A 27,908-nucleotide genomic window follows, 5' to 3' on the forward strand; every position below is an offset into this window, starting at 1 on the left:
TGGTCGGAGTGGAGTCTTTGAGGAATACCAAACTTGGTGAACCATTCCCTTACCAGTATCTTTGCTGTTGTCTCTGCGGTTTGGTTTTTGGTTGCAACAGCTAATGTGTACTTGGAGAAGACATCGGTGATCACGAGCACGTTTTCTTTTCCGGTAGAGTCCTTCTCAAGTAAAGTAAAGTCAACAGCAACAACTTCATTTGGTTTTGAAGCGACGATACTTCTTAACGGTTCCCGGACTTTAGGACCAACTTTAGCCTTTGAACATCGGTCACACTGTTCACACCATGAAGTTATGTTCTCATACATCTTCGGCCAGAAACAACGTTTGCGTATTAAACCTAAAGTTCGGTTTGCTCCTTGGTGACCTGTTTGATCATGACAGGCTTTCATGACATCTTCTCTTAATACGTCAGGTAGAATGAATTGCCACTGGTCGCCATCAGCGCTCACTCGGTAAAGTAGATCATCTCTGACTTGTATACGATCTAACTGCCGTAGAAGTAGTCGAACTTCCTCGGTTTCATTGCTTCTCTCGTCAGGGTTAGGTTTACGGTTTAGACTAATGTAGTGCCAAAGTCTTGCAATGGATGAATCTTTCCGTTGAAATTCAGCCAGCTGTTGGTTGTCGTAGCCAGGAAATACGAGTACCGCCTTGAGTGCTTGTACATGTGTTTGGATGTTTATAGAACTGGAATTGTGATTAGCTAAACTTTCAGGGAGACTGGTCATCCCAGCTGTCTGTCGGAAGTCTTCGGAAGTTATAACGGGGTCTTCTCTGTGAGCTCTTCGAGATAGAGCGTCTGCTGCTTGATTGTTTTCCCCAGGCTTGTAATGAACTTCAAAATTAAAAGATGACAACTCGCTAATCCATCGCTGACTAACTGCATCTAACTTGGCAGAGTTAAGGTGAGCCAACGGATTATTGTCTGTAAACACAATAAATTTGTTTCCTAAAAGATAATCACGAAACTTGTCTGAAATTGCCCACTTCATTCCCAGCATCTCCAGCTTCATACTAGAATACTTTTTCATATTTCGTTCTGCACCTCGTAACGTTCGGCTTGCATATGCGATTACACGTCTTTTCCCATCCTGTACTTGTGACAACACCGCTCCCAACCCAATAAATGATGCATCTATTTCTACTTCGAAAGGCAAGGTAAAATCTGCATAAGCAAGTACTGGTTCTGAACAGAGCTTGGTCTTCAACACCTCAAATGCACTTTGGTGTTTGGGCCTCCATTTAAAATTAACAAATTTCTTCTCCTTAATCTCTTTCAAAGACTCCAGCTCCAGCTATCTGCGAGAAACCAGGTACAAATCGTCGGTAAAACGAACAAAAACCTAAAAATGAACGCAACTCTTTCACAGTGGAAGGTACAGGCCAATCTTTTACTGCAGTCAGCTTTTCTGGATCTGCTGCAACTCCATCTCTGGTTACAATATGTCCTAGATATTTAACTTTTGGACAAAATAAGTCACATTTACTTGGTTTTATCTTCAGTCCAAATTCTCGTAGTCGATTGAAAACAACATCAAGGTGTTCTAGATGATCCTCAAAACTACTAGAATAAATCAGTATGTCATCTAAATAACACAAAACGGATTTGAAAAATTGATCACGAAGACAGGCTTGCATAAGTCGTTGAAAAGTGCCAGGAGCGTTGCACAGTCCAAATGGTTATAAACGGTTATATTCAAATAATCCAAAAGGAGTAGTGAAACTGGTTTTTATTCTGTCTTTGTCTTCCATTTCTATCTGATGATAACCGGAAATGAAGTCAATTGAAGTGAACCATTTAGCGCCATGAAGAGCATCCAAAGACTCATCAATACGTGGAATGGGATAACTATCTTTGATTGTCTTCTTATTTAACTGGCGATAATCAACGCACAATCTTAATGAACCATCTGGTTTACGAACAAGAACAATTGGCGAGGCAAACGGACTGGTACTCTCTCGAATAACATTTTTCTTCAGCAACTTCCTAATATGCTCTCGTACTTCTTCCAATTGTGATGGTGGTATGCGCCGATATGGTTGTTTGATTGGAGTTTCATCGGAAAGTTGAATGTGGTGCTTTACTTTATCTGTATGGCCAAGGTCTTCATCATTTTCAGCAAATATATCTGCATGCTTTAACAGAAAGGCTTTAGCTGATTTTTCTTCTTCATTGCTTAGTCCATTCCAAAGCTGTTTAAAAACTTGTTCTTTACAGGATGTTTCCAGAGATAGAGAATATACATCATTACTATTCACGCTGATTCTGTCCATACACACACTTCCATCGTCGACCATAACAACAGTTTGAACTTTACCAACAGGTGTTCTCGGTTTCAGCCATATCACCTCATCAGTTACATTTACTACTTGTACATTAAGGCGTCCATTCTTTATACTTGCCAGGGAACAACTGGTGACAAGTCCTTTCGGAGTATTTTCGATTGGTTCTATGAGCACTTCACTCTCAGAGCACATAGGACCAGTTACTGGAACGTAAATAGCGCTTGTAGGTGGAACGACTATGCTTTTTGGTATATCAACTCGTAATAAGCCTTGAATGGCTTGCGGCAGATTGATTGGTGGTTTGGTAAAATTAAGTTGCTTCTCTATGTCAGATGTGAAGTGTTTGATGACATTCATCCCCAATAACATTGGAAACCTAGTTGACGTCTTTACTACTAGTATACCACAGTTCGAAATAACCGCTCCGTTCAACTCGATGTCGGATATGAAATAACCTGCATAGGGTATAGATGACCCATTTGCAGCCCGAATTGTAAGCCAATTTAGCTTTTCCAATGAGATATGGTTGAAATGTTCATGGAAGTAGTCTTCAGACAATGTGGTAACTTGAGAACCGGTGTCTAGTATCGCTTCCACTTGTCTCCCAAATAGTTTGATATTTACAGTTGGACAGGTTCCAATTAAATTAGATACGTTAGGCTCCACTGAGCCATTTTCACTCTCACACTCACCCAGGACACGGCTCTTGTAGCTGGGTGATGTTAGTTTTCCGAACTCGATACTACACATGGACTAGGGCATTCGCTAGCATAATGTCCCATCTGTTTACATCGGTGACACTGAACAGTGGATTTGTCTCGCCTTGTAGATTTTCTCTGTGTTCTTTCTTTGGATTGGTTCTCTAACTTTTCTAGCCGGTTAGTGAATTCTTCCTGTTTATTACGAATGTCTTCTGTAATCTCCGTTTGCATCTTTACTGCCAGCGAGAGATTTTCTAACGTTTTCAAAATCTGATCATCTGCTTCGGTGACGTAAGAATAAGCTTTTACAGGTTTTCGATGAAGGCCATCTTCCTCCTCCATATCCATCGCCCAATCCCTTAACCTAAAGAAAGTAACACCTGGATCGTCCTTTAACATCTTTTTCAGCTCTCTTCGTAACACGCTATCGGCTAAACCCTCACAAAACTGGTCTCGAATTGTTCGTTCAGGATCTGGAGCATTTGGAATTCTACCCAACTTCTCTGAAAATCCTAGCAAAACGAATGCATAATCCGAAATGGATTGTCCTCTCTTCTGAATGGTATTATATATCTGCCTCATAATGGTATTTAGTGACATCCGCTCGCCAAAGGTATCTTGTAAGGTCCTAAGTATTAGCTCCGAGTCATCTGCTACCCGTGGACGATGCCTAATTTCTCTTCGTGCGGCGCCTTCTAGGTGAGAAACAACAAAATCAGCTGCATTCTGTCCTCGCAATTTTCTGACTTTTATAGCTGCCTTGATGTCTTCAACAAAGGACTCTACACATTCCCCTTCGGCTCCCACAAAGTGTCTCATCTTCTTCTCTGGGAGAACATATACTGTGTTTCCATTCCCATGGGCAGCACGCCTAGTTGCTTCTAGTTCGGCTCTTAGCTCATCAACCGTCCTCTGCACATCTCGCAACGATGCCTTGCTTGCCATCACTGATCTCTAATGTTAAAGCCAAATACGATCCACGATCCCACTTCTGACACCAAATTGTAAGGATGTGGACGACAACACAAAAGGAAAAACACGCCTTTTCTCACTTTTACCACGGTCCGGTGGTGTATTTGGTTTTAATTTGTTTTTAGCATAACAATAGAGATCAGTATGGTCCTTTTAATCAGATCTTTAATTAAATAAGAGACAAAACTATCTGCCTCCTTGACCGGTTCATGAATACAAAAGAAAGCAAACCATTTGAAAAAGACTGTTACAATTATAGGGGGCAGTAACACCTATAGGGGGCAGTATTTAATTATCACATGATTAGATTAATCCCCACATATATATATATATATGTATATTTAATTTATTTATTTATATAAATATATATATAATTTATTTATATTATGCACAGAACATGCATTCTAAACCGCCCCAGGTGGTCTAATGGTTAGGACATCTGCATATCAAGTAGAAGGCTCTAGGTTTGAATCTCGGTTGGGGTGACTATATCTCATTCTCACAGATTTCCTCATTTATCATTTCAAATTAATTGAATCAATTTCAGTATATCACCAGGCAGTTTAGAATTTGTTATATTTATAAATACAATATAATTTATTATTATACATCTGCTGTTTTGAGATACACAGCAACTGTTGTGCAATTACTGCAATTAATAAATAATTGTCACTAACCTGTACACACTCTCCGGGTATTAGACTCCACATGGATTCATCAGTACGAATTTGGCTTTTTAGTTTTCCTTCAACAAGGACTTCAGGTGTCTTATTTGGTTCAGTAGGTTTCAAGGTGACCTTTCAAAAGGTAACACAAAAAAGTGTGTTATGGCCAAATATGGTAGCGATATATTATCGTGTCCATATATTGTCACATAAAGTTTGATAGTGTAGACAGACAGAGGTTTATAAATGGTTAGGACATCTGCATACAGTATCAAGCAGAAGGTTCTGAATCTCAGTGTTAATTAATTTTAAATTTTCAGCATATAACCAGACGGTTTAGAATTTGTGTATTTTTAAAAGAGGAAATAAATATTATTTTTCATTGATTAATGCTGAGCAGAATTCAGTTAAGTCAGTGATTTTATCGTTAGTATCTGATGGTGTATATACACACTCACCTTTATGCTTGAGGCCTGAATGTTTACATCAAGTTGTTTAGCTTTTCTTACATGATGTGGTACAGCAACTTTGATGTCAACATCCTTGATAGATTGTGACCACCAATACGTGTCACACATGGCACCATTAAATGTGTCTGCTTGACTTAAAGCTGATGAAATCCTTTAAATATAATTGTGATTGTGAAACCTTAGCATGTTACCAAAAAGATCGTAAAAAAAATATTACCATGGATTTTTTTTTACATAGTTTTCGTCGCTAATCTTTCTACTTCGATTAACCAAGGAAGAGTGAAATTTCACCCCTCCTTGGATTAACAAATTTATTATAAATTAAATACTTTACGTTTTCTGTTTTGTTTCATTTTGTTGTATGTTGCTTTTACTTGGTTTGAGATGTTCTTTTCCTTTAGGTTGTTGAACTGTTTCATTTTGTTGTTCACTTGTTTCATTTTGTTGTTTATTTGTTTCATTTTGTTGTTCACTTGCTTCATTTTGTTGTTGACTTGTTTCCACTTCAACTGTGTTTAAAGGTTCTGGAATATCTAAAATTAGAATTACTGTTATTAAACAAATTCAGCAGCAAAAGGTGGATTGTATTGTACTGTACTGTATGTATTTTTTAATATAATTATAATACAAACAGTGGGATAACATAGAGGCCTTGGTTTCAACACTGGAGACCTCAGACATTTTTAGTGTTATTATTCAACATATTCTAAAGCCATCTTCCCCTCCAGACCCTGGGTTTAGCCAGTGGGCACTCAACATAGCCGTTACGCCACTGAATGCAAAAAATGAATGTTTATGTTTTAGGAATAAAATATTTTAGGTTAGAACTTAGACCCATTAAAAAATATTTCTGTCGAAGTAGAGCTGTTATAGATGGTGCATTCTACAGAATGTTTTTTTTATCATGTATTATTCACTGGCCTTGGAAATTGCATACAATCTAAAAATGTTTACAAAAACATTAACGTCTAATGTACAGCAATTGTGAGGATGGATCAAAAAAAGCGCAGTATATGTTTTATGGTGTTATTGGCCAGTGGAGACGTACAGTAATGCCTGTACCTGTTTCAGATGGTTCTGTAGGAACACCGTGTTTGAGCTGCTCATATTTCAAGTAGGTCTGGAAAAATAAAATAAATAATACATCAATAAATATGTAATCTCCCTGGAAATGTAAACCTAAAATCAAAATGACCAAGCCAAGTTTACTGACTGGTAGTGAATACTGAATACTTATTTTGTTTCCTATAAGGAAGGAAAGAACCTGTGTAATCAGCATCATGGATGGTTATTATTTTACCTGCATTATGAGCCGACGAGCTGCTCCTGGGGGAAGTCCCATTGCATCTGTCTTGCTTGTCATAATGTGATAAAAATCAGTTCTAAAGAAAGTACAATTTTAAAAAAAAAATGCAATTAACTACTAGGCCTATAGGCGCGGCCTAGAGCCCTACACTAGGCCTTAAAGTACAGTCAGTAGTAATACTAATATAAAAACTTATATTTTATTACAAATATGCCTAGCCTGTATTATTATAGTATATACCGGTTTATTTTATATTTGGAAACACTTTAACCCCATATCGGAGTCCAATACCTATCTAGGCCTAACGTCAGTTGTTTACCACCTACGAGTACTAACATATCGCCCTCCAAACCCCAGTTTCAGCGCTGCATTTTAATTACCGTTCGAGGTAAAGTTGGGCCTAAAGAAAATTATGAAAGTTAATGTATTACCGTCGGTATAAGAAGCTGAAAATAGCATCCATGAACAAGTCAATTTGTTTAACATTTTGAAGAATCTCACTTAGCCTTGCATCAATTTCAGGATCAGGTTTTGAAACCATTTTAAGCAATGTTTTCCTTGATGTTTGTAATTGTATTGTTATGAGGGACGATCGAGCTAGCTAACATTACGAACAAACGAACAAAAAGCGTCTGCTATAGTATCTTAATAGTGACGTAGGTAGCCACAAACGTAATGAAATTCGTGTTGTAAACATTTGTTGCAGCAGTGTTATTTTCATCATCATAATTATAATGACGATCATTATAGGAATATTTAAACCTAAGTTAAATAAAGTAATTTTCTACAGTTATCAATTCACGTATTTTAATAGTTAAGTTCGTAAGGTCTCTTTATTAGATGCATTGGTTACACGCTTTTTTTGTATTCATTGTATAGGCCAAATTGTATGTAAATCAAAATGTATACCCACCTTTCATTTATAGGCGCGCCTACATCGTTGTTAAAATGACAATAAATAATATTGTATCCGGCGTAGGCCTACTATGTCGTACGTTGTTGTGCACGCATGCATGACAAACGACAAACGTGAAAACACACAATTAAATCTAAAACGATTCATTTAATAAACATAAAGAGTAATTTCTTTTCCCACAATTTATTATTTCCCACAGAGCTTCTCCAAGCTGATCTAGCTCTCCCGTCTTCAACCTCTATCTACAAACAATTGAGTGATCCCTCCAGTTGGCGTTTTTTAATTACGCAATCAACAAGATCAAGATATATTATTTGAATAATAAATGCAATTCATGAGGTTCCGATATCACACACCCTCTTTGGGGTGTTGTAGTTCAGTGATAAAATATAGTATGCCAATGTAGTCATATTCCATCATATTATAATGCAATATTTATCTAAGTTTCACTTCGATTTGCATCAGATGTGGCTTTTTGTATAACTAAAATTATATGATTACAAAATTCTCTAGCAGCGCCTCGTCCCCCGTCGAAATTTGATACAAACGAGGCCATGACTTTAAGATTGTGTTGCGCATCTTTAGGCGCTCCACCAATACCCGCCATTTTCACGCATTCTTGATCCGGTATATCAGAACCTGTAATAATAAAGGTATAATTAAAGTATTTTACTAGAGTGTGCGTATGGGTGCGCGCGCAACTATGTGATGGCACTAGTTACTGTTTATTTGTTACGCATGATTAATTTATAATGATTTTGTAATTTATGACCGTATAAAATACGGTGTTTACGTGTTCTGTACTGCTGAACTGGTGGACGGTGTATGTTACTTACTCTAGTAAATAAAGTATATGAATTTAAAGTGCTTTCATTAGTTTGTATATATCGAGCTGATGAATTTGAGAGTTGGATGTCAATACTTCTTTTACAATCAACTAAAACGGTAAAACTAAATCAGCATTTGTGTTTCCTTACCCATATACGCAATTTGTGTCATATCCAGCTCCATTTTGTTTCTCCATTTTACTAACTGGGCTAATTTATTTTCGCATCCCATTACTAATTCCACACCTAGTTTGTCAGCAAACTTCTGATGAAGTTCATTTTCTTCAGCTGGATAAAAAGTATAATAAAGTTATCTTAGAGCATACCGTAATCCTTGAAATCGATGATAGACCTAAAGCTCTATCTCCACCATCAAATTAGTTTGACAAAAAAAAAATTGGTGTGCCCAAATGTGGTAGTGATATGCCCAAATATGGTAGTGATATGACATCATCATGTCCATAGAGTTAGATCATGTTCATGGGCACATCACATAAAGTTTGATACGGTAGATGTACATTTCTACTCTAAAGAAAAGCTCCATAAGCTCACTCTAGTTGGCGAACCCTGCGTTCAATAAGAGACACCTCTATTCATTATCGAGGAGAAAACACCACACTTCATTATATTTAAAGCTCTGTCTACACTATCGAACTGTATGCGACAAAAAAATTGAGGTGCCCATATATGGACATGATGATGTCATATCACTACCATATTTGGGCATATCACCATATTTAGGCCCATCACACTTGTTTTTGTCAAACTAGTTTTATAGTGTAGACAGAGCTTAAGAGGAAACAGGGCAAAGGACTACGGTCAGACGCCTATTCAGACGACATTCACTATAGTGGGTCCCGAAGGTGTCCTTGAATGGGATTCTTCTATACTGTAGGCTATACTTCCATATTAAAACTTACAAGCAATCAGTTTGACTGTAAGTCCTCTGTCCAACAGCATTCGGATACCCATTGCGTCCGTTTGGTTGTAGGTTGTGAAATGTCCATTTTCTAAAGATTCAAGGCGTTTATTAGTTTAATTCTGGATGTACTATCCGAAATAAAGGAAAAGAATGAATGAAATTCATTATTTTGGTTTTACGTCTACTAATTTTTTTGTGTAAATTGAAGGTTTTAGTATAGAGATCAATGTGAATTCGTGAATAAGCACATTTTGTAGGATTGTATAATAAATATCAGTGGACCGGATCACTTGTGATCAAGCCATCAGCCAAGATGGCGAAAGCTAAAGAATGTGAGTAATTTCTTTACTGGATTTGTCAAACAAAATTATTTATTTATTTATCAATGTGAGTCTAGCGTGTGGGATGTATGTTATTGTTTGTATTGTGAATAGGGAAGAATGGATTACAATCAATTTTAATTTCGTTCGTAATTCACCTTCAGTAAAATATACAAGGTTATCCGTCAATACACCGTCTACACCAAATACAGCCAGCTTTACTCCTTGCGGCTTACTCTTGCCAAAGTAACCAAACTTTACCACACGCTGTTCCGCGATTGGCCAGTCTATGTCTGTGTCGATATCAACACTATACTCTGAACCCATCTCCAAATAACCTACCCTTTAACGAATAATATTTAATAAAATAAATAATAAATGAAATAAAATTCTAATACGTTGGTTAAAATAAATAACATTTCAACTTATTTCCGAAAACATAGGGAACAATTATAAAGAATATCAATGAAACTATTAAACAGTAGAACCCACATTAAGGGGCATATTCGGGGCCCAAAAAATGATATATATTTCCCCTCGTTTCGTTTTATGTCTCCTAACAAATTCGAAATTACGACTAAATAAAGAGACTTATCAATATAATAACATAATAACAATAATAATATTATATGGCTAGATTAGAGACTTGAGGCAAGTCTACTGAATGTTTTATCAAAAGTAAAAATAATAAACATGTATTGTATAGTAAACACTAGGCTCATAGGATTAAAAGTAACAAGATGCTGTCGACTAATGGATAGGCGAATTGCAGGTAGTAAATTTACATGATGCTTGTATGAAGTCTTTTGTATTCATTTTTGAGTGATATTATTCGCCTGGCTGGTTGTGGAAATGGTTGATTACAGATTGCTCGGTTTGTGTATACAGAATAGGCCTATTGTTATTAGAATTCCTTATATTCATACTATATTTGCTTAATAGGCTTACTTACTTTCCACCTTGGAATACACCATTCATGAGTAGATTTCTGCGACTAAAATAAAATGAGCCGTTTTCGACAAGTTCCCCATCCCAGTCCTGTCGCCGAGGCCGATGTTTAGAATCAAGGTTTAACGGTTTTGTATTCTCGCCTATCGGAAATTAAACCAAAAATACATCGGAAATTAAACCAAAAATACATCGGAAATTAAACCAGAAAACATCGAAAATTAAAATTAAACATAGCATGTTTTAAAAAAAATACTACTAGACTTACTGAAATAACTACGCATGTTTATTTTTATTTGATAATTGAACAAAAAACTAGGTGAAACTCCCACTTTTATTTTAAGATGTGTGTCCATTAAACAAGAAGAAGGGAATTAGACTGTATGCTTTGAATCTAAAATTGGTAAGCGCCAAACTACAGTGCCACTAATTTATAGAATCGAGTCAACCCAAGAGGGCTTATTTTATACCTCCATTGTCAAACCATGGAGGAAATTTCCTCCATGGTCAAACCAAGGAAATATATACCAACAGGACACTAAGCTCGCCTTGCCAAGATAGGAACTCGTAACAATCCTTTAATCTTATGTCTGGCTGCGACAAATACCAACAGTACTATGTATATTTTCCGTGACGAAGTGAGGTGTCTGTTAATAAGGGGCGTGTAACTGATCGTGTCGCAGCCACAGATAAGCCCTTTGATCTCCGGGGCTCAGAATCGTCTTATATAGATTGCCATGGTCAAGCTTACCTTCATGTACTTCTTCCCATCTAAACTTATGCTGACGAGTGACGGCAAACACTGAATCGTAATCACCATCCATGATCATGCGCGCAGGGGCCTGCAGATGCCACGGCTGAAGACATGGTGATGTACACTGGACAAGAGCCATGACGGTTACCTCTAAGAAAACAACATAGAAGAAATATTATAATTGCTTCAATCTTTTGCCGAAAACGTCGAGGTGTTATTTATTACACGGTCGGACAATACAGTGGTGGTGGACCGATGCATGATTTTGAAATTAGGGTATGCCGTGGACCTAAAATTGTAAAATTAAATAAATAATTAAATAATATTATCTATTGAATTGACATTTTTGACGGTGACGCATATAAATAATAGCAACCTCTAAGAAAACAATTTTCCCGAAAATAATTTTTCTCAGTTCTTCTTGAACTATAGTATAGAAGAGCAATTTTTTTAAACATTTTGTAATACTTCCGAAGTCATTTATTCAGTATATTCTACAATATTAAGTGTTGTATTATTATTATATTTTTATAAAATCTTTTTTCATCTCATTGTACATAATAACGTTAGAGTGTATTACGGTACAGTATGGCCTATTGTTCGAGCAATAAGTTCATGCCAAACACAATGAACTATGTAAATATTGTAGGAGTGTTTTTTTTTCAATAAAATGTGTAAAGTATTATCATGGTTTATTCTTATTTGCTCATCTTATATTCATTGATCATGGTTGTGGAGTTAGCGCAAACATTCATTGTTTGGATACAGGGAGTGAAACTGTACGCCAGAGGTTATTTCGATCATATTAACGTTTTTATTTTACCTTTCAGTACACACTGTGACGCCACAATTGTTCTTTACCAACCAATACAAATTATCCTGGGTTTTCCCAATATTGCGTTTTTATCCGTCAATTACATAAATTATAATATTTAAGTTGATCGATGGACTTATTGTTTATACTGTATCATGCAGTAGCATCATGTGCTGTTGTAGGTTGTAAACTTAATTAAATTTCAGCTAACTATGTACACCGTTTTTATTATTACAATAACACAACCACAAACTGCAGATTTGTATTGTTCTATATTGTTACCAGTCCATCATCTCTCGTATAAATATGTTTCGTATAACAGGCTTTTATCCAGCTGCCATTCGGGCACTGAATGCTGTAGTATACCGTACGAAAGTGATGTGGCACTTTGTAATTGTTAGTTTTTTATTTATTTGTTTTTGTATATCTCAGAGCAAACATAATTTCTATGTATATTTTATATGCAAATAGCAATAAATAGAAGCAATTTTCCACTGATGAATGAATGAACATACCTGGGCGATTTTCGAGGAATTCTTGAACGCTTTCTAGCGATGATGCACCATCCCTAGCCCCGTACGCACTTCGTCTGAAGACGCTCGCTCCAAATTCACGAGATACCTTTTCAATTTCATCGTGGTCGGTTGACACCCAAACGCTATCAAATACTGTGTGATAAATAAGCATACGAATCACAGTTCCATAATGCATTTAAAGTTAAAGTCAATTCCCATGACTTATGAACAAATCATTGTCTGGAAAGAGTCATTTTATCCCTTACTCTTCGTGCATGACACTTATATGACGTAATTCATTTCATTTCATTCGTTTCATTCATTTCATTCGTTTCATTTCATTCATTTCATTCATTTCACTCATTTCACTCATTTCACTCATTTCACTCATTTCACTCATTTCATTCATTTCACTCATTTCACTCATTTCATTCATTTCATTCATTTCATTCATTTCATTCATTTCATTCATTTCATTCATTTCATTCATTTCACTCATTTCATTCATTTCATTCATTTAATTCATTTCATTCATTTCATTCATTTCATTCATTTCATTCATTTCATTCATTTAATTCATTTCATTCATTTCATTCATTTCATTCATTTCATTCATTTCATTCATTTCATTCATTTCATTCATTTCATTCATTTCATTCATTTCATTCATTTCATTCATTTCATTCATTTCATTCATTTCATTCATTTCATTCATTTCATTCATTTCATTCATTTCATTCATTTCATTCATTTCATTCATTTCATTCATTTCATTCATTTCATTCATTTCATTCATTTCATTCATTTCATTCATTTCATTCATTTCATTCATTTCATTCATTTCATTCATTTCATTCATTTCATTCATTTCATTCATTTCATTCATTTCATTCATTTCATTCATTTCATTCATTTCATTCATTTCATTCATTTCATTCATTTCATTCATTTCATTCATTTCATTCATTTCATTCATTTCATTCATTTCATTTCTTCTCTTTTCTTCTCTTTTCTTCTCTTTTCTTCTCTTTTATTTCGTAAAAAATAATACAGAGTACAAAATTCTCCATAGCTCAAGAACAAATTAGTGTCTACAGCGTATTTCTTAAACTCTGTATAGGTTGTTTTTAATGTTTTAATAATTATTACATAGTTTTTGCATTTTGAGACCACTAACATAATGTATGGTAGGACTACATGATAGTGACACACACTTATCAATAAATAAATTCAGCATTTCGGGGTTTTTTAACGGCGAATCCTGGCGTTCATTGCAAATGGTGGCACAAGGTTTCAGAAAATAAACACTTACACATTGTACACTCACAAAATCAGGGGAGGTATGCTTTACAAACATTGAGACACAATAGCATATTATTATGCCTAATTCCGGGTCAATCACCAACAAAAGAGCTAACTTTAAAAAAAAATACCAAACCGTATACCGTACCGTAGGCATATATTGCATACGTTATCTCGGGGTAAGTTATTATTCCAAACCATTTTGATTGTTATCTATAATCATATTATGTATTTAATCTTGGCGGATTACGAGAATAAAAGCATAAATTTAAATTTTTTATACCACAATAATTAAATAAAAAATATGTTATTAATTTTCTATAGAGTGTTTGCAAACCGGGAAAACAGAGAAGCACGTAAGATTATATTCCATATGTTATGTTATTAAATAATACAAGTACCATTTTATAAGCCTCTGTCAACAGGTGGTAACAGTGGTGTTACTGTACCCTTTTTTTATTTCACACAGCAAATAAAAACAATATTATTTTGATGTGTACATACACATATAATACCATAAGAAAATTGTATAGATATTAACTAACATTATCGTTTAAACAAAGTATATTATATACCGTATCTCGGTTGCGGCGACTTTTTCTCATTTTCACAGATTGCCTCATCTTATCGTTTCAAATTAAATTTCAGTATATCATACCAGGCGGTTTAGAATTAATGTTCTATGCCTAATGTTTTTATATAAAGTATTGGTTAATCGGAAACATTATTGGTGTATAAACCAATTATATAATTCGAAAAAAAATACACACCTCCTGAATCAATGACGACTCGCAACACCCATCCTATAAGTGGTATACCTGCCAACGGTTTAATATTCTTCAACTTGATTCCCTTACTACCGCCACGGGCAAGAATAACTGCTGCAAGATGCTTTGAACCCGCACCTCTTTCGACTTGGTTATGTGACATTTCTTGACCGTTTATATATCTTATAGGCCTATATATGATATCTTTATATATAGTTGAGGCCAACCTCTTGATTTTATTACACCCAGAATTGTAACACGAAAGAACTCTATGACGTTGAGCGGAGTTGTGATCAAGGCGTGATAGATCAGGCTCAGTATTTTGTTGTCATGTAGATTAACTATTCAAGCAAATCCTTAATAATGTTGTAGGCCTACTCTCAGCTCTATAGATGCTATTTGTAATAATGATCTGCATTATCGTCTACACTCAATGAAAAGGTTATTCTTTCTTACTTTAACACAAACTCTGAATAAAAGGCTAGCACAATAAGTCTTATAAATGTTAACAATTATTACAATCTTTCACCAGGCTTTGTAATTATATGAACGGTTTTTCTGGTTTTTTTTTCTCACCTCTCTCCATTTTTTTGAAAGATTTGAATATTATCTTTCTTGATGCTTGTTTTAAAATAATGTATAAGCTAAGTTTAATGTCAATCATGGTTTTTATAAAACACAACTGTTTCTGATGTACCAATTCAAGTTTTGAATGGTAAAGAATAATAAAATGGGCTTTGATTTAAAATCTACTCCAGCGCCACCTGTCGTTCAGAGAGGAAGAGAGACACTCTAGCCTAGTAATAGAGGGGGTACGTGTGTTTTGATTTTGGTGTGGGAGTACGTCGTCGTTCGAGTACGTCAGCAGCAAAGCATCAGAGGGAAGAAGACATTTAAAAATGGATATCGATGCTGGGGGAGAAAAAGTGCCTAAAAACGGACATTTTGCATGTATTATTTTAGCCCGTGGAGGAAGTAAAGGAATCAAGTTAAAGAATATTAAACCACTGGCTGGACAACCCCTGATAAGCTGGGTTTTACGAGCTGCCATCGACTCGGGAGGTAGGCCTAGCTAGGCTTGTGACAGTTGTGATGTGGTGGGGAGTAACCTACAGTAGGCTAACTGTACCCCCCATAGCCTATCAATAAGTCGTTTTAGGCAAAAAATACAGAAATCATCATATGCCAGAAAGAGAAAAAGAGGGCCTAGCTACAGTAAATCGAGATAGTTTGCTAGATTAGATATGACTAGACTAGGTAACATTCTAGCTAGGAGGCCTACAAAATTAGTTAGGCTAGGCCTAGCTAATTTTTTATATTATAGGACTAGGTAGGTAGGTCTAGTACGGAGTATGGTCGAAGCGGCCGCCAACCAAAGCGGCCGCCAGTTTAATATCGTCATTTGTATGGAACGCCGTGTGCGCTTGAATCTTGGGTTGTTGTTGTCAACGACATGGCCTATAGCGAGTTGAGTTACAGCTCTTCTTTATATTTCTATAACAAGTTGTATAATAAGTTTGCCGGCCGTTAAATCAATGTATATTTTATATGTATTTTAATATTAACTTACATGCTATCGAATCTTATATTCTATTTTTAATATTTACATACTATCGAATCATTTAATAATTAACTTTGTATATCTCATTATATTGGTAGTGAAGGGAAAATATAACGTTGAACTGACACGACGTTTCTCGACCCTCTCCTATCGAATCTATACATTAATAATTTACGTACGGTATTGTCGAATCTTTATATCTCATTTACATACTATTGAATCGTTATACAGTATTGCATTAATAATTTACGTACGGTATTGCCGAATCTTTATATCTCATTTACATACTATTGAATCGTTATATACAGTATTGAATTAATAATTTACGTACGGTATTGCCGAATCTTTATATCTCATTTACATACTATTGAATCGTTATACAGTATTGCATTAATAATTTACGTACGGTATCGTTGAATCTTTATATCTCATTTACATACTATTGAATCGTTATACAGTATTGCGTTAATAATTTACGTACGGTATTGTCGAATCTTTATATATCATTTACATACTATTGAATCGTTATTATACAATATTGTATTAATAGTTTGCGTACGGTATTGCCGAATCTTTATATCTCGTTTACCTACTATCGAATCTTTATACAGTATTGCAATAATAATTTACGTACGGTATTGCCGAATCTTTATATCTCATTTACCTACTATCGAATCGTTATACAGTATTGCGTTAATAATTTACGTACGGTATTGTCGAATCTTTATATCCCATTTACATACTATCGAATCTTGGTTTTTATTATTAGTAATAGGGTGTGTTCTACATTAAGTGTTATTCCATTGTAATACATTGTTTGTGTTTTCAATAAAGCCACGTGGGGACGAAAACGCCAGAGGAACGCGCACCTTCTACAGCACTATTGCTGGCCGCCAGTCGAGTTATTAGCAAAAATTCGCGTAATTAATTACCGTACCGTACAGACACTTGCATCTTATATTAGTATTTAAAACTCATTTTAAATTGATTTATATATCTGAAGGTATAAAATCATGTATATTGTAAAAAAAATTAGAAAGAAGTTAACAAATTATGAACACTACTATAGTATAGTTACTTTACTGATTAATTAATATACAATATATTATTATTATTATTACTGCCTTTCCGCTGAAAAGTCTGCCGACATTTCCGCTTGGGCTGCTCCGTAAATCTCTTTTACTAGTTTCTTCCAGTCTGATCTTTCATTGGATTAATTAATATACAATAACAAAACTATATATTGTGATATACTTTATTGAAAAAATGTATATAATTCTTAATAATTGGCTTATTATATATTATATTAATATACAATACAAACACCACAATGAATGTTATTGACTTTATTATTAAACATATATATCATTTATTTAAAATCATTTAGTTAAAATAAGTAGGCTAATCATCGATTCGCCATTTCGTTTAAAAGAACGTATCACATTCAATCTGTAAAATAAAGAGAATAAATTACATTACAATAATGTAGATTGTTATTACGTCCGAGTAAAGAAAACCTGTCGAAACAATGACAATCAAAGATTACAAACCAACGACAATCAAAGAGCACACGGCGTTCCATACAAATTGCCGTTATTGAACTAGCGGCCGCTTTGGTTGGCGGCCGCTTCGACCGTAATCCGTCTAGTACTAGGGCCTAGGCCTATTTATTTATATATACCCTCTTACCTTGCCTAAAAGTACTACTAGTGATCAAACCGACAGTCACCGGCGTAGTGGCTTACTATCAACTAACTATATTTAATCTGTTGCCTTGAATTAATAATAATTATTAAAGATGTATTGTGTATTGCTTTCATTATTTAATTGAGACTCCATATTATAATATCTATGATTATTCTTTAGCTATTTACAGTATAAAGATATAATTATTTTTTCAGTATATTAATTATTTAAAAATACATATATTTCCTCTTTTAAATACTCTAATTTCTAAAAATTAAATCTATCATTTTGCTTTTTTTTTATAATTACATTACCAGAAATATTATTACAGCAGTGACCTAATAATCAAGTGTTTTAAATTAAGGTTAATAATTAAGTGATTTTTTTTGTAGTGTTTGACAGTGTGTGGGTCTCAACAGATCATGATGAAATTGCCCGAGTTGGTGCCGAGTGGGGAGCAAAGGTCTTTCGCAGGAGTGCACACTCGGCTCGAGACTCCGCAACTTCTTTAGAGGGTGTTCAAGAGTTATTGCAAGCTCATCCTGGTAAGAGCTTTTGTTACAGATAATAATAAAATAATAATATTTATTCGGTGGCATGTTATATCAAGCACAATCTTAACAGGAGCAAGCTGCTCTTGCTTCAATAAAAAGTGGTCAAATATCTTCTATGTAATTCTTCTATCTGCATGATGCCTTGTTCGTCCATCGGTTTGGAACGCATAGATCTTGCGTTTAGAGCGCCTATACACTCTGCGCCACGTGGCTGTACATTATTGCTGTTATTCTTTAATAGATTTTCATTCAATGGAGAATTAGAGCACTGTAATTTATTCATGACTTTATTTCTAGTATGACAACAACCAGAAAAATAGAAATGCACAGTTTGAAAGTTAGAATCGGATTATAACATGATTTTTTTTATATTACAGAGATTGATCTTGTTGGTCAGATCCAGTGCACAGCTCCGTGCCTTCACCCATGGCACATTCAGGGTCCAGCTCGAATGTTGCGGCAAGACGGTTTTGATTCAGTATTCGCTGTAGTCCGTTCACATAGTTTCAGATGGCAGGAGGTCCCTAAAGGTTAGTTAATTTTGCAGATTCTTTTGAATATATTTCAATGTACACTTACAGTTTTCTATTGTATATATGTCTTTAACAAATATAAATTGAAATTACAAGTATATGTCTTCTCTTGTTGGATAGGAGATATAACGAAACCATTAAACTTGGATCCAGCAAACCGCCCTCGACGGCAAGATTGGGATGGTGAACTGCTTGAAAATGGATCATTCTATTTTGCAAAAAGGCAACTTCTACTAGATGGGTACTTTCAAGGCGGCAAGTATGTCATAAATATATTATGATTTGTTTTATCACCCTAAATTTACAGTCATGGCTTTAGCAAGGCAAGATAGGAACTTCTAACAGTCCTTTGGTCTTATGTCTGGCTGCAACAAATACCACAGTATTGTACTAGGTACATATTCTCCCCAGCGCACGATACATGTTGAGAGGCGTGGAACTAAATCGTGTCGCAGCCACAGATAAACCCTTTGATCTCCGGAGCTCTGCATCCTGTTGTTAGATTGCTTTGGTTTTAGTCACACTCCAAAATTTGCCATCATCAATTGGAATAATTTTAAAAACCTGACCTTATTGTATGATTGATTGAATCTTGTGCTCTGTCTACACTATCAAACTTTATGTGACAAAAAAATGGGATGTACCCATATACAGACATGATGATGCCATATCACTACCATATTTAAGCATATCACTACCATATTTGGGTACATCACACTAGTTTAATAGTGTAGACGGAGCTTTATTCTTTTATTCGTTTCCACTGTTTATCATCAGAGTTGGATATTTTGAGATGGCACCAGAATACAGCGTTGACATTGATACAGACATTGACTGGATCATAGCCGAGCAGCGTGTTGTCAAGTATGGCTACTTTGGTAAAATTAAGCCGCAAGGTGTCAAGTTAGTGGTGTTCTCAATTGAGGGTGTATTGACTGATAATCAGGTCTACTACACAGCAGGTAAAATAGTGTCACATTATATTTATTATTTATTCTGTCTTTATACTGATTAACACTTTCAGTGCTAAAGCATTGATTTCCAAAGTGGTTCAGTAGACAACATTAACAATATAATAATGATAATAATAATATAAATTTATAGTTGTTGTGTCATTTGAAAGTTTGTTACATAATTTGGTTGATCGATATACAAAAGTTCTTTTACCTTGTGTATTTTTCCATTATGGTTCAATAAGTGTATTATTACTCTGACTACGTGTACAATATGAGTGCAAGCAATCATTAAAATTTAATTTGTTTGATAAGTAACTTGGAGCATGATCATTTAGACATTTGAATAACATTAATTAAGTAATTGTTCTTCCCACTTATCACTAAGTTTATACCACCCAAAGAACTTAAAATATCTATATATTTGTAACAACATATCATGATCAGCCTTTCTCAAGACTACTGTAAACTTTCTTGGTTATTATACAGTTTTTTTTTACTTTGTTTTAATCTATTTAGATGGGAAGGATTTCCAGTCATACAATCACACAGATATAATAGGAATTAAAGAACTTATGAAGAAAGGCATGGTTGTTAAATTTGTTTCATGTAAGTAGAAATCATTATTTCATTGATATTTTTAAGCTCTGTCTACACTATCGAACTAGTTTGACAAAAAAAAGTGTGATGTGCCCAAATATGGTAGTGATACTGTATGCCCAAATATTCTAGTGATATGATATATGCTTAAATGTGGTAGTAATATGACATCATCATGTCCATATATGGGAACAACACATTTTTTTGTCAAACAAGTTTGATAGTGTAGACAAAGCTTTATACCAACAATGATCATGTAATATCATCGTCTGTGTTATTCTCCCAATTTCAATTGTATTTATTGTGTATATCCAGTATGTTATGTTATTCTCCCAATTTCATTGTATTTATTGTGTATATCCAGTATGTTATGTTATTCTCCCAATTTCTTAGTATTTATTGTGTATATCCAGTATGTTATGTTATTCTCCCAATTTCATTGTATTTATTGTGTATATCCAGTATGTTATGTTATTCTCCCAATTTCATTGTATTTATTGTGTATATCCAGTATGTTATGTTATTCTCCCAATTTCATTGTATTTATTGTGTATATCCAGTATGTTATGTTATTCTCCCAATTTCATTGTATTTATTGTGTATATCCATATGTTATAATATTGTGGAAATAAAATTTGAAATTTTCATTTCTTTTTTTGGTGTTAGCTGAAAAGAATACACTGCATGAGCGCTTTGCCGAACGCTTTGGTGTAGAGATTTCATTGAATTGCCTTGAGAAACTCGACCAAATTGAAAAATGGCGTGAAGAATTGAAACTGGACATGAACCAAGTAGCGTACATGGGTAAGTAAACTAAACGTACACAGATATTTTTTAACATTTAAAAAAAAATTATTTGACATGCATATTGCTTGATACTTGATATCCATAATTTATTTGTTTACTTATATGGATGAATTATTTTTTAATGTTATTATATTCATATTATTATCAAATTAATGAAATACAACAGGAGAAATTTTGGAATTGCATGTGAAAATAAGAACTATATTTTGATCTGATGTTAAGACTCAATAAAGTAAATGATCAGGGTTCAATACAAGTCCACTGGCCAGTGACCAGTAAACCCAAGATGGGCTTGTGAATCTTCAAAGTAACTGGCATGTTTTGTTTTAGGCCAGTACATTTTTTTCACAGAAAATGTTTTAATGAAATTTACTTAATTTATACATACTGTACAACAATATTTAATAATCATCTATTGATTTCAGTAAAATTGAATTTGGTTCAGTAAGGAAAGTGACCTACCGACCCGATAGATTAAAATTGAAATCTCAGCTACTAATAATAATGCTGACGATCCTCTGTCAATGTACTTCGGTTTTACTGTAACTGTGGTTAAAATACTACTACCAATTCCAAAGGTCTTCTGCCTCTGCAAATACTAGGAATATTAATCAAGAGTGCATTTTTCAAATTTAGAATGGTAAATTTAGTGGTGTTCTGCCTCTGTGTGATACTGTGAATGTAGGCCAAAGCAGCACCACTACTCCAACTCGGAAAATCTCAGATAGCATATTAGTTTCATGTCTATGCTAAAATATACAGATACAGATCTTTTATTGTCATACAAACCAAAGTAGTACAGTATGAAATTTGTCTTGTTGTTGCGAAAAAGAATACAACACATGCAAAAAAAACAACATACTAATAAATATAAAAAAAATGTGCTACTTACTTTACTTGTTCATATTTATAGGAAGCGATACTCCTGATTTAGAATGTGTCAAGCGGTATGGAATAGGGGGCGCTCCAAAGGACGCTCAGCACGATGTTTTAACATGTTCTGGTTTTGTATCAAAGCTGGACGGTGGCAGGGGAGCTGCACGAGATTTTTGTAACCATGTTTTAATGGTCATGCAAAAAGCAGAGTCGGTAAACTCGCAGTAAACTAAGTATGAAAAAAACAAATTGCAAGGATTGTTTTCCTTCAAAAAGTAAAAGCATACTGTATTTACAAAATAAATCTAAGGGTACATGTATTACAAACTTTTAATTGTATTTAAACATTCTTAGGCAACACAGACTGAGTGTTAGGCTGCTTCACTGCCCTTAGAAGGAGTAGAAGTAGCCTAACCTCTTTGATACTATTTTATTTTATCTCAGAAACTTTTATTTGAACACCTTTGCTTGCTATTAGTTTTTTTTAAACGCTACTTTATATATTATTTTTAATTTATTTTGTTTACGAAACTTAATTTTTAGACATTCATTTCTTCATAATAATCAGTATTTATTTTGATTTTGGTTCGCTTATTATTTAAGTGTAAAAGCATTAATGATGACAATAGTTATAGAAATAATACTATTGTTTGACCGTCCAAATAAGCAATCGGGAAAGTGTTTAAATGTTATTAGTCCACTGGGCTGTTAGGTGCTTACATTAAGCATGTTTAAAAGCATTCCACAAAGACATGCAATACGGCTGCTTTGTTACAGTGTTACACATATTAATGCGAGTATGCCATAAATTACAACACAATTACTTGCAACAACTCTATGATAATACAATAGGCTGAGCACAAATGTTTTGTTTGAGCCTGTTGGTAGAGGTCTTTGCTCATTAACTTGATTTAATTAGTTGGGTTAGTCCACAAATAAGTGGGCTAGTATTAGACCAAACCTTGTGCAGTGGGCTAGTACTAGACCAAACCTTGTGCATTGGGCTAGCACTAGACCAAACCTTGTGCATTTGGCTAGCACTAGACCAAACCTTGAACATTGGGCTAGTACTAGACCAACCCTTGAACATGGTGCATTGGGCGAGTGCTAACTATTTTTTTTAGTGGTGAATGGGATTGTTAATTGAATTATATATATTTTGATAAGAGTATCCATTCATGAGCTGATGCTAGTAGTCGCAACATACGATATAGCCCCACCTAACAGTGAGCTTATGATATATCAAGCAAAACACCAATGTTTGATTCTCAGTGGATACACCTTTTTCACTGCATCTTTAAAGTTGACATTTGTTTTTAATAATATTTATAGTTAATTTGAACATTTTTAGTAAAAATTATTTTGTTTCAACATTACATTCCATGTTTTGATGTAGTTTTTAATTATAATGTCGGTAAAAATGTAATATTAATAATGAAATATGGAACATGTAACACAATGTTGTTACTCCATAGACGTATTCAGAATAACTTAACACCGTTGGGAAACGCAATTTAATGCAAATGACAACAACAAGTATATACTGAATCTTCTGCTGTGTAGATATTAATACAATGATATATGCGTACAGTAGTTGCCCTTTTAAACAGTAGCTGTACAGTTTTATACTACCAATACTTACTGTAATTTATTATATATGTACTTCTTCGTTGTGTAGAAGATATTTATGCAGCTTCATGAAGAAATCAAGTTTTAAACAAAGATTTCTTCATTTTTTAATATTCAAAAGGTATATATATATTCCTTGAAATTCTTGCACATTACTTTTTAATGGTGGTGCATTTGTATATGTATCCAATCACTCATTATATATACTGTATATGATTAAATATTATTGATTGAATAAAGTAGAATCCGATACTTATATCAACAGGCTTACCGCTGTGCTGTATGGGCGTGCTATATTTTGTGAATTAAGTGCGTGCTTACTTCTGTGTAGACCGGTCGACAAACCGTAGTCTACACTAGTGCGTGCTTAATTCAGTGTAGACCAGTCGACAAACTTCGGCAAACCGTAGTCTACACTAGTGCGTGCTTACTTCAGTGTAGACCAGTCGGCAAACCGTAGTCTACATTAGTGCGTGCTTACTTCAGTGTAGACCAGTCGACAAACTTCGGCAAACCGTAGTCTACATTAGTGCGTGCTTACTTCAGTATAGACCAGACGACAAACTTCGGCAAACCGTAGTCTACACTAGTGCGTGCTTACTTCAGTGTAGACCAGTCGGCAAACTTCGGCAAATCGTAGTCTACACTAGTACGTGCTTAATTCAGTGTAGACCAGTCGCCAAACCTCGGCAAACCGTAGTCTACATTAGTGCGTGCTTAATTCAGTGTAGACCAGTCGGCAAACCATAGTCTACACTAGTGCGTGCCTAATTCAGTGTAGACCAGTCGGCAAACTTCAGCAAACCGTAGTATACATTAGTGCGTGCTTACTTCAGTGTAGACCAGTCGAGAAACCGTAGTCTACACTAGTGCGTGCTTAATTCAGTGTAGACCAGTCGGCAAACCGTAGTCTACACTAGTGCGTGCTTACTTCAGTGTAGACCAGTCGACACACCGTAGTCTACACTAGTGCGTGCTTAATTCAGTGTAGACCAGTCGACAAACTTCGGCAAACCGTAGTCTACATTAGTGCGTGCTTACTTCAGTGTAGACCAGTCGGCAAACCGTAGTCTACACTAGTACGTGCTTACTTCAGTGTAGACCAGTCGGCAAACCGTAGTCTACACTAGTGCGTGCTTACTTCAGTGTAGACCAGTCGACAAACTTCGGCAAATCGTAGTCTACACTAGTGCGTGCTTACTTCAGTGTAGACCAGTCGACAAACTTCGGCACACCGTAGTCTACATTAGTACGTGCTTACTTCAGTGTAGACCAGTCGACAAACTTCGGCAAACCGTAGTCTACACTAGTGCGTGCTTACTTCAGTGTAGACTAGTCGGCAAACTTCGGCAAATCGTAGTCTACACTAGTGCGTGCTTACTTCAGTGTAGACCAGTCGGCAAACTACGGCAAACCGTAGTCTACACTAGTGCGTGCTTACTTCAGTGTAGACCAGTCGGCAAACCGTAGTCTACACTAGTACGTGCTTACTTCAGTGTAGACCAGTCGGCAAACCGTAGTCTACATTAGTGCGTGCTTACTTCAGTGTAGACCAGTCGGTAAACTACTGCAAACCGTAGTCTACACTAGTACGTGCTTATTTCAGTGTAGACCAGTCGGCAAACTTCGGCACACCGTAGTCTACACTAGTGCGTGCTTTCTTCAGTGTAGACCAGTCGACAAACTTCGGCAAACCGTAGTCTACATTAGTGCGTAAACGCAGAAAACAAGTTTGCAGAAGTCTACACTAGCAGATTCGGAGTTTGCTGGGTCTGCCAGTGTAGACTAGAATCTATACTGTCAAATATTAGTTAGGAAAGTTTTACAAGAAAATGTTTCCAAAGTTTGTTAGTGTAGTGTGCAGTGTGTTGATAATCTTTGGCAAACTGTCGGAAACTAGTTTACAGAAGTCTGCAAATAAAGTTCGCTAGTGTATCCTTCTCCAAACAGTGACAAACTCAAAGTTTGCTTTTAAAACAAAAATAAATATTCGTCCAAACAGATGTGAGCCCTCATAATGTATAACACTCGCATAACTTGTTTTTCTGTTTAATTGCAATGCAATAATGGCTCGCCTTTAACATATTCGTAAATGAATAAACTAGAATAGAAAAGTATAGAATTACTGCAGCAACTTAGATTACTTATGATATATTATTAGTTATCCGCTTGGTATACCAAGCGGATAACTCCTTGTAATTGTATGAGATCAATATTTTTTGGTTATCCGCAACTTAGTTGCAGGATAACCCATGTGATTGTAAATATCTTTTTTTTCATCATCTTTGTTCTTCTTTCTTTCCCGGAATTTTGTTGCACGCATATCTCTCACCCTTGTCAACATAAGATTGTATAACTTTGTCATAAGATTGATCTGTAGCTGTAGATGTGCAGGAAACTTCGTTATATGACGTTAGAGTCGCGTAGCGTAAGTTACGCGCGATTTTATGAATTTCAATGTTTGGTCATAGATTATAAACCAAAAGTCATTTTGTATTGACACTTGGTGAAAATTTAAGTCATATCAAGGGCAAACTTTCTATGGATTAAAAATGACATGTTTCACAAGAAGTTACGCGCGCACGCGCATTTAAAATTTAAAAATGCGCAAAATTAATTTCTAATCAACTTTCTACGCTGATCATGACATTTTAAACATGTCAAAAATTCCCACGCGCGCGAAAAAAATTACGCGTAAGGTGCGCACGGAGCATGAAAATCATGTGTTTTTTTCTTGAATTATGATTTTACAGCCTTTCTTAGTCATTTTAAAAAAGATTTACATCATTTCAAATTAAAATGACGTCATACGAACACGTTGATTTAGACCATTTGCGCGCGTTTTAGTTGCAAAAGTGACAACAAATTGTCAAAATTAAGCCTATTTTTAATCTATTATAGCTCCTCGGGATCATCCACGACCCCCAATTTTTTTAATTTAATATGTAAGCAGATATGTTGTAGATATGAATTCATGCAGAACCTTTACCCCTCGGATGTTATGACGTCATCGTATGGCCACACGAATGTAAAATATAGGATTTTTTACTCTTTCGTTATTGCTCATCAAATTCAACAAAGCGCTTCTAGATTATACGTATTCCATTTCCCCCGAAATTTTAATATTGTCTACGTTAATCAACTATCTTTCGCATGAATTAAAAATATTTTAATTTTTATGACGTCATCATGTCTAAAAACGTAAATAACGTGGGTCACTTATTTTCATCTTTACAGTAAATTTCAATCTGTTATAGCTCGTCAGAATAAAAAGTGATAATCATGATTAAAACGTTTTCTGGAAGCTATTGGATTGTAGATACGAATTGATGTGAATATTTTGCCAATCAGATGTTGTGACGTCATCATATGGCCAGTTGAATTCAAAAAGTCATATTTTCATCTCTTGCGTAAAAGTTCATTGCGTTTAAACGAGAGCGCATCTCACTTTTACGTGCCCAAAATTCTTCAAATTTGTTTTAATGTAAATTTTTAGATAATTATCTTCTAAAATTGTTATCTTTATATGTCAATTTGATGACGTCATCGTGTTAAAAATTGGATTTAAAAGATGGGTCTCGTAATTTTGTCTATGCTACACTGTATATAACATATACAGTTTATTCTGTAAAATACTGTAATATGGTGTATGCTACACAATAGGTACAATTCAGCACTGTAAACATATTTATTTCATGTCATAGGATGGCATAATAATTGTCGAGGTTCATATAGTTAAGTATGTGCATGTTGCGTTTGCGCGGATAACCCGAACTCGTCAAAGTGACGAGTTCAAATCTAGTTTTCTGTATTATTGGTTTTCCGCAACGAAGTTGCAGGAAAACCTCTTGTGATTGTACGAAATCATCATCATCATCATCATTGGTTTTCCGCAACGAAGTTGCAGGAAAACCTCTTGTGATTGTACGAAATCATCATCAACTTTTTGGTTTTCCGCAACGAAGTTGCAGGAAAACCTCTTGTGATTGTACGAAATCATCATCATCATCATCAACTTTTTATTTATCTTCTTTCTTTCTGTATGATTTTTGTGTATCGCTTTTCTCTGAAACTTGCAAACATAACATTTTGTGAACTATGTTAACATTTTGACATTTATGTAACGTCGTCAAGCGAAGCTTTTCATGATGTTTACAATTGCGCAACGTGACGTACGCGCGATTTAACGATTTTCTCGTATTTAACATAGGTCAAAAACCA

The 27,908-nt window shown here is 35.0% G+C and overlaps 4 protein-coding genes across 7 annotated transcripts in view; 1 reads left to right on the forward strand and 3 right to left on the reverse strand.

The window, feature by feature from the left end:
• Positions 1-6,995, reverse strand: part of LOC144840802 (nudC domain-containing protein 3-like) — a 25,890-nt gene extending 18,895 nt beyond the window's left edge. Inside the window, exons 1-7 of one of the 4 annotated variants that reach the window (XM_078696843.1) lie at positions 6,835-6,995; positions 6,398-6,479; positions 6,160-6,217; positions 5,571-5,630; positions 5,432-5,507; positions 5,086-5,248; positions 4,640-4,759 (exon numbers count right to left, since the gene is read on the reverse strand). In XM_078696843.1, the coding sequence (XP_078552969.1) occupies positions 4,640-4,759; positions 5,086-5,248; positions 5,432-5,507; positions 5,571-5,630; positions 6,160-6,217; positions 6,398-6,479; positions 6,835-6,944 (669 nt within the window). In that variant the 5' untranslated portion in view covers positions 6,945-6,995. Of the gene's footprint in view, positions 1-4,639; positions 4,760-5,085; positions 5,249-5,431; positions 5,631-6,159; positions 6,218-6,397; positions 6,480-6,834 lie in introns of all 4 variants that reach the window. The other 3 variants (XM_078696840.1, XM_078696841.1, XM_078696842.1) reach the window with 3 other exon arrangements.
• On the reverse strand, positions 3,012-4,289 carry LOC144840806 (uncharacterized). Its single transcript, XM_078696848.1, has one exon. The coding sequence runs from the start codon at positions 3,933-3,935 to the stop codon at positions 3,012-3,014; it is 924 nt and encodes a 307-aa protein (XP_078552974.1). The 5' UTR covers positions 3,936-4,289.
• A 451-nt stretch (positions 6,996-7,446) lies between the features above and the next one.
• Positions 7,447-14,748, reverse strand: LOC144840799 (N-acylneuraminate cytidylyltransferase-like). Its single transcript, XM_078696835.1, has 8 exons — positions 14,492-14,748; positions 12,420-12,572; positions 11,088-11,240; positions 10,341-10,479; positions 9,547-9,731; positions 9,067-9,156; positions 8,297-8,434; positions 7,447-7,958 (listed from the first exon to the last, which is right to left on the reverse strand). Exons 1-8 carry the CDS (start codon positions 14,649-14,651, stop codon positions 7,759-7,761), a joined length of 1,218 nt encoding a protein of 405 aa, XP_078552961.1. The 5' UTR covers positions 14,652-14,748; the 3' UTR covers positions 7,447-7,758.
• Positions 14,749-15,356: 608 nt separating this feature from the next.
• On the forward strand, positions 15,357-23,937 carry LOC144839728 (N-acylneuraminate cytidylyltransferase-like). The gene is made up of 8 exons (XM_078695199.1): positions 15,357-15,550; positions 18,128-18,280; positions 18,667-18,819; positions 18,943-19,081; positions 19,600-19,784; positions 20,295-20,384; positions 21,042-21,179; positions 22,096-23,937. Exons 1-8 carry the CDS (start codon positions 15,388-15,390, stop codon positions 22,284-22,286), a joined length of 1,212 nt encoding a protein of 403 aa, XP_078551325.1. The 5' UTR covers positions 15,357-15,387; the 3' UTR covers positions 22,287-23,937.
• The last annotated feature ends 3,971 nt before the right edge of the window (positions 23,938-27,908 follow it).

The sequence above is a fragment of the Antedon bifida genome, chromosome 4, assembly GCF_963402885.1.
Source record: "Antedon bifida chromosome 4, ecAntBifi1.1, whole genome shotgun sequence".
Taxonomy (NCBI): Eukaryota; Metazoa; Echinodermata; class Crinoidea; order Comatulida; family Antedonidae; genus Antedon; species Antedon bifida.

Bases quoted from the DNA above. Each gene is read 5' to 3' on its own strand.
- LOC144840799 (XM_078696835.1), bottom strand. From the start codon at position 14,651: ATGTCACATAACCAAGTCGAAAGAGGTGCGGGTTCAAAGCATCTTGCA. The intron at 11,241-12,419 runs GTATGTTCATTC...TTGTTTTCTTAG, and splicing joins ATTCCTCGAAAATCGCCCAG to AGGTAACCGTCATGGCTCTT. The intron at 7,959-8,296 runs GTAAGGAAACAC...TTATTATTACAG, and splicing joins GACACAAATTGCGTATATGG to GTTCTGATATACCGGATCAA.
- LOC144839728 (XM_078695199.1), top strand. From the start codon at position 15,388: ATGGATATCGATGCTGGGGGAGAAAAAGTGCCTAAAAACGGACATTTT. The intron at 19,082-19,599 runs GTATGTCATAAA...GTTTATCATCAG, and splicing joins GGGTACTTTCAAGGCGGCAA to AGTTGGATATTTTGAGATGG. The intron at 19,785-20,294 runs GTAAAATAGTGT...TAATCTATTTAG, and splicing joins TCAGGTCTACTACACAGCAG to ATGGGAAGGATTTCCAGTCA.
- LOC144840806 (XM_078696848.1), bottom strand. From the start codon at position 3,935: ATGGCAAGCAAGGCATCGTTGCGAGATGTGCAGAGGACGGTTGATGAG.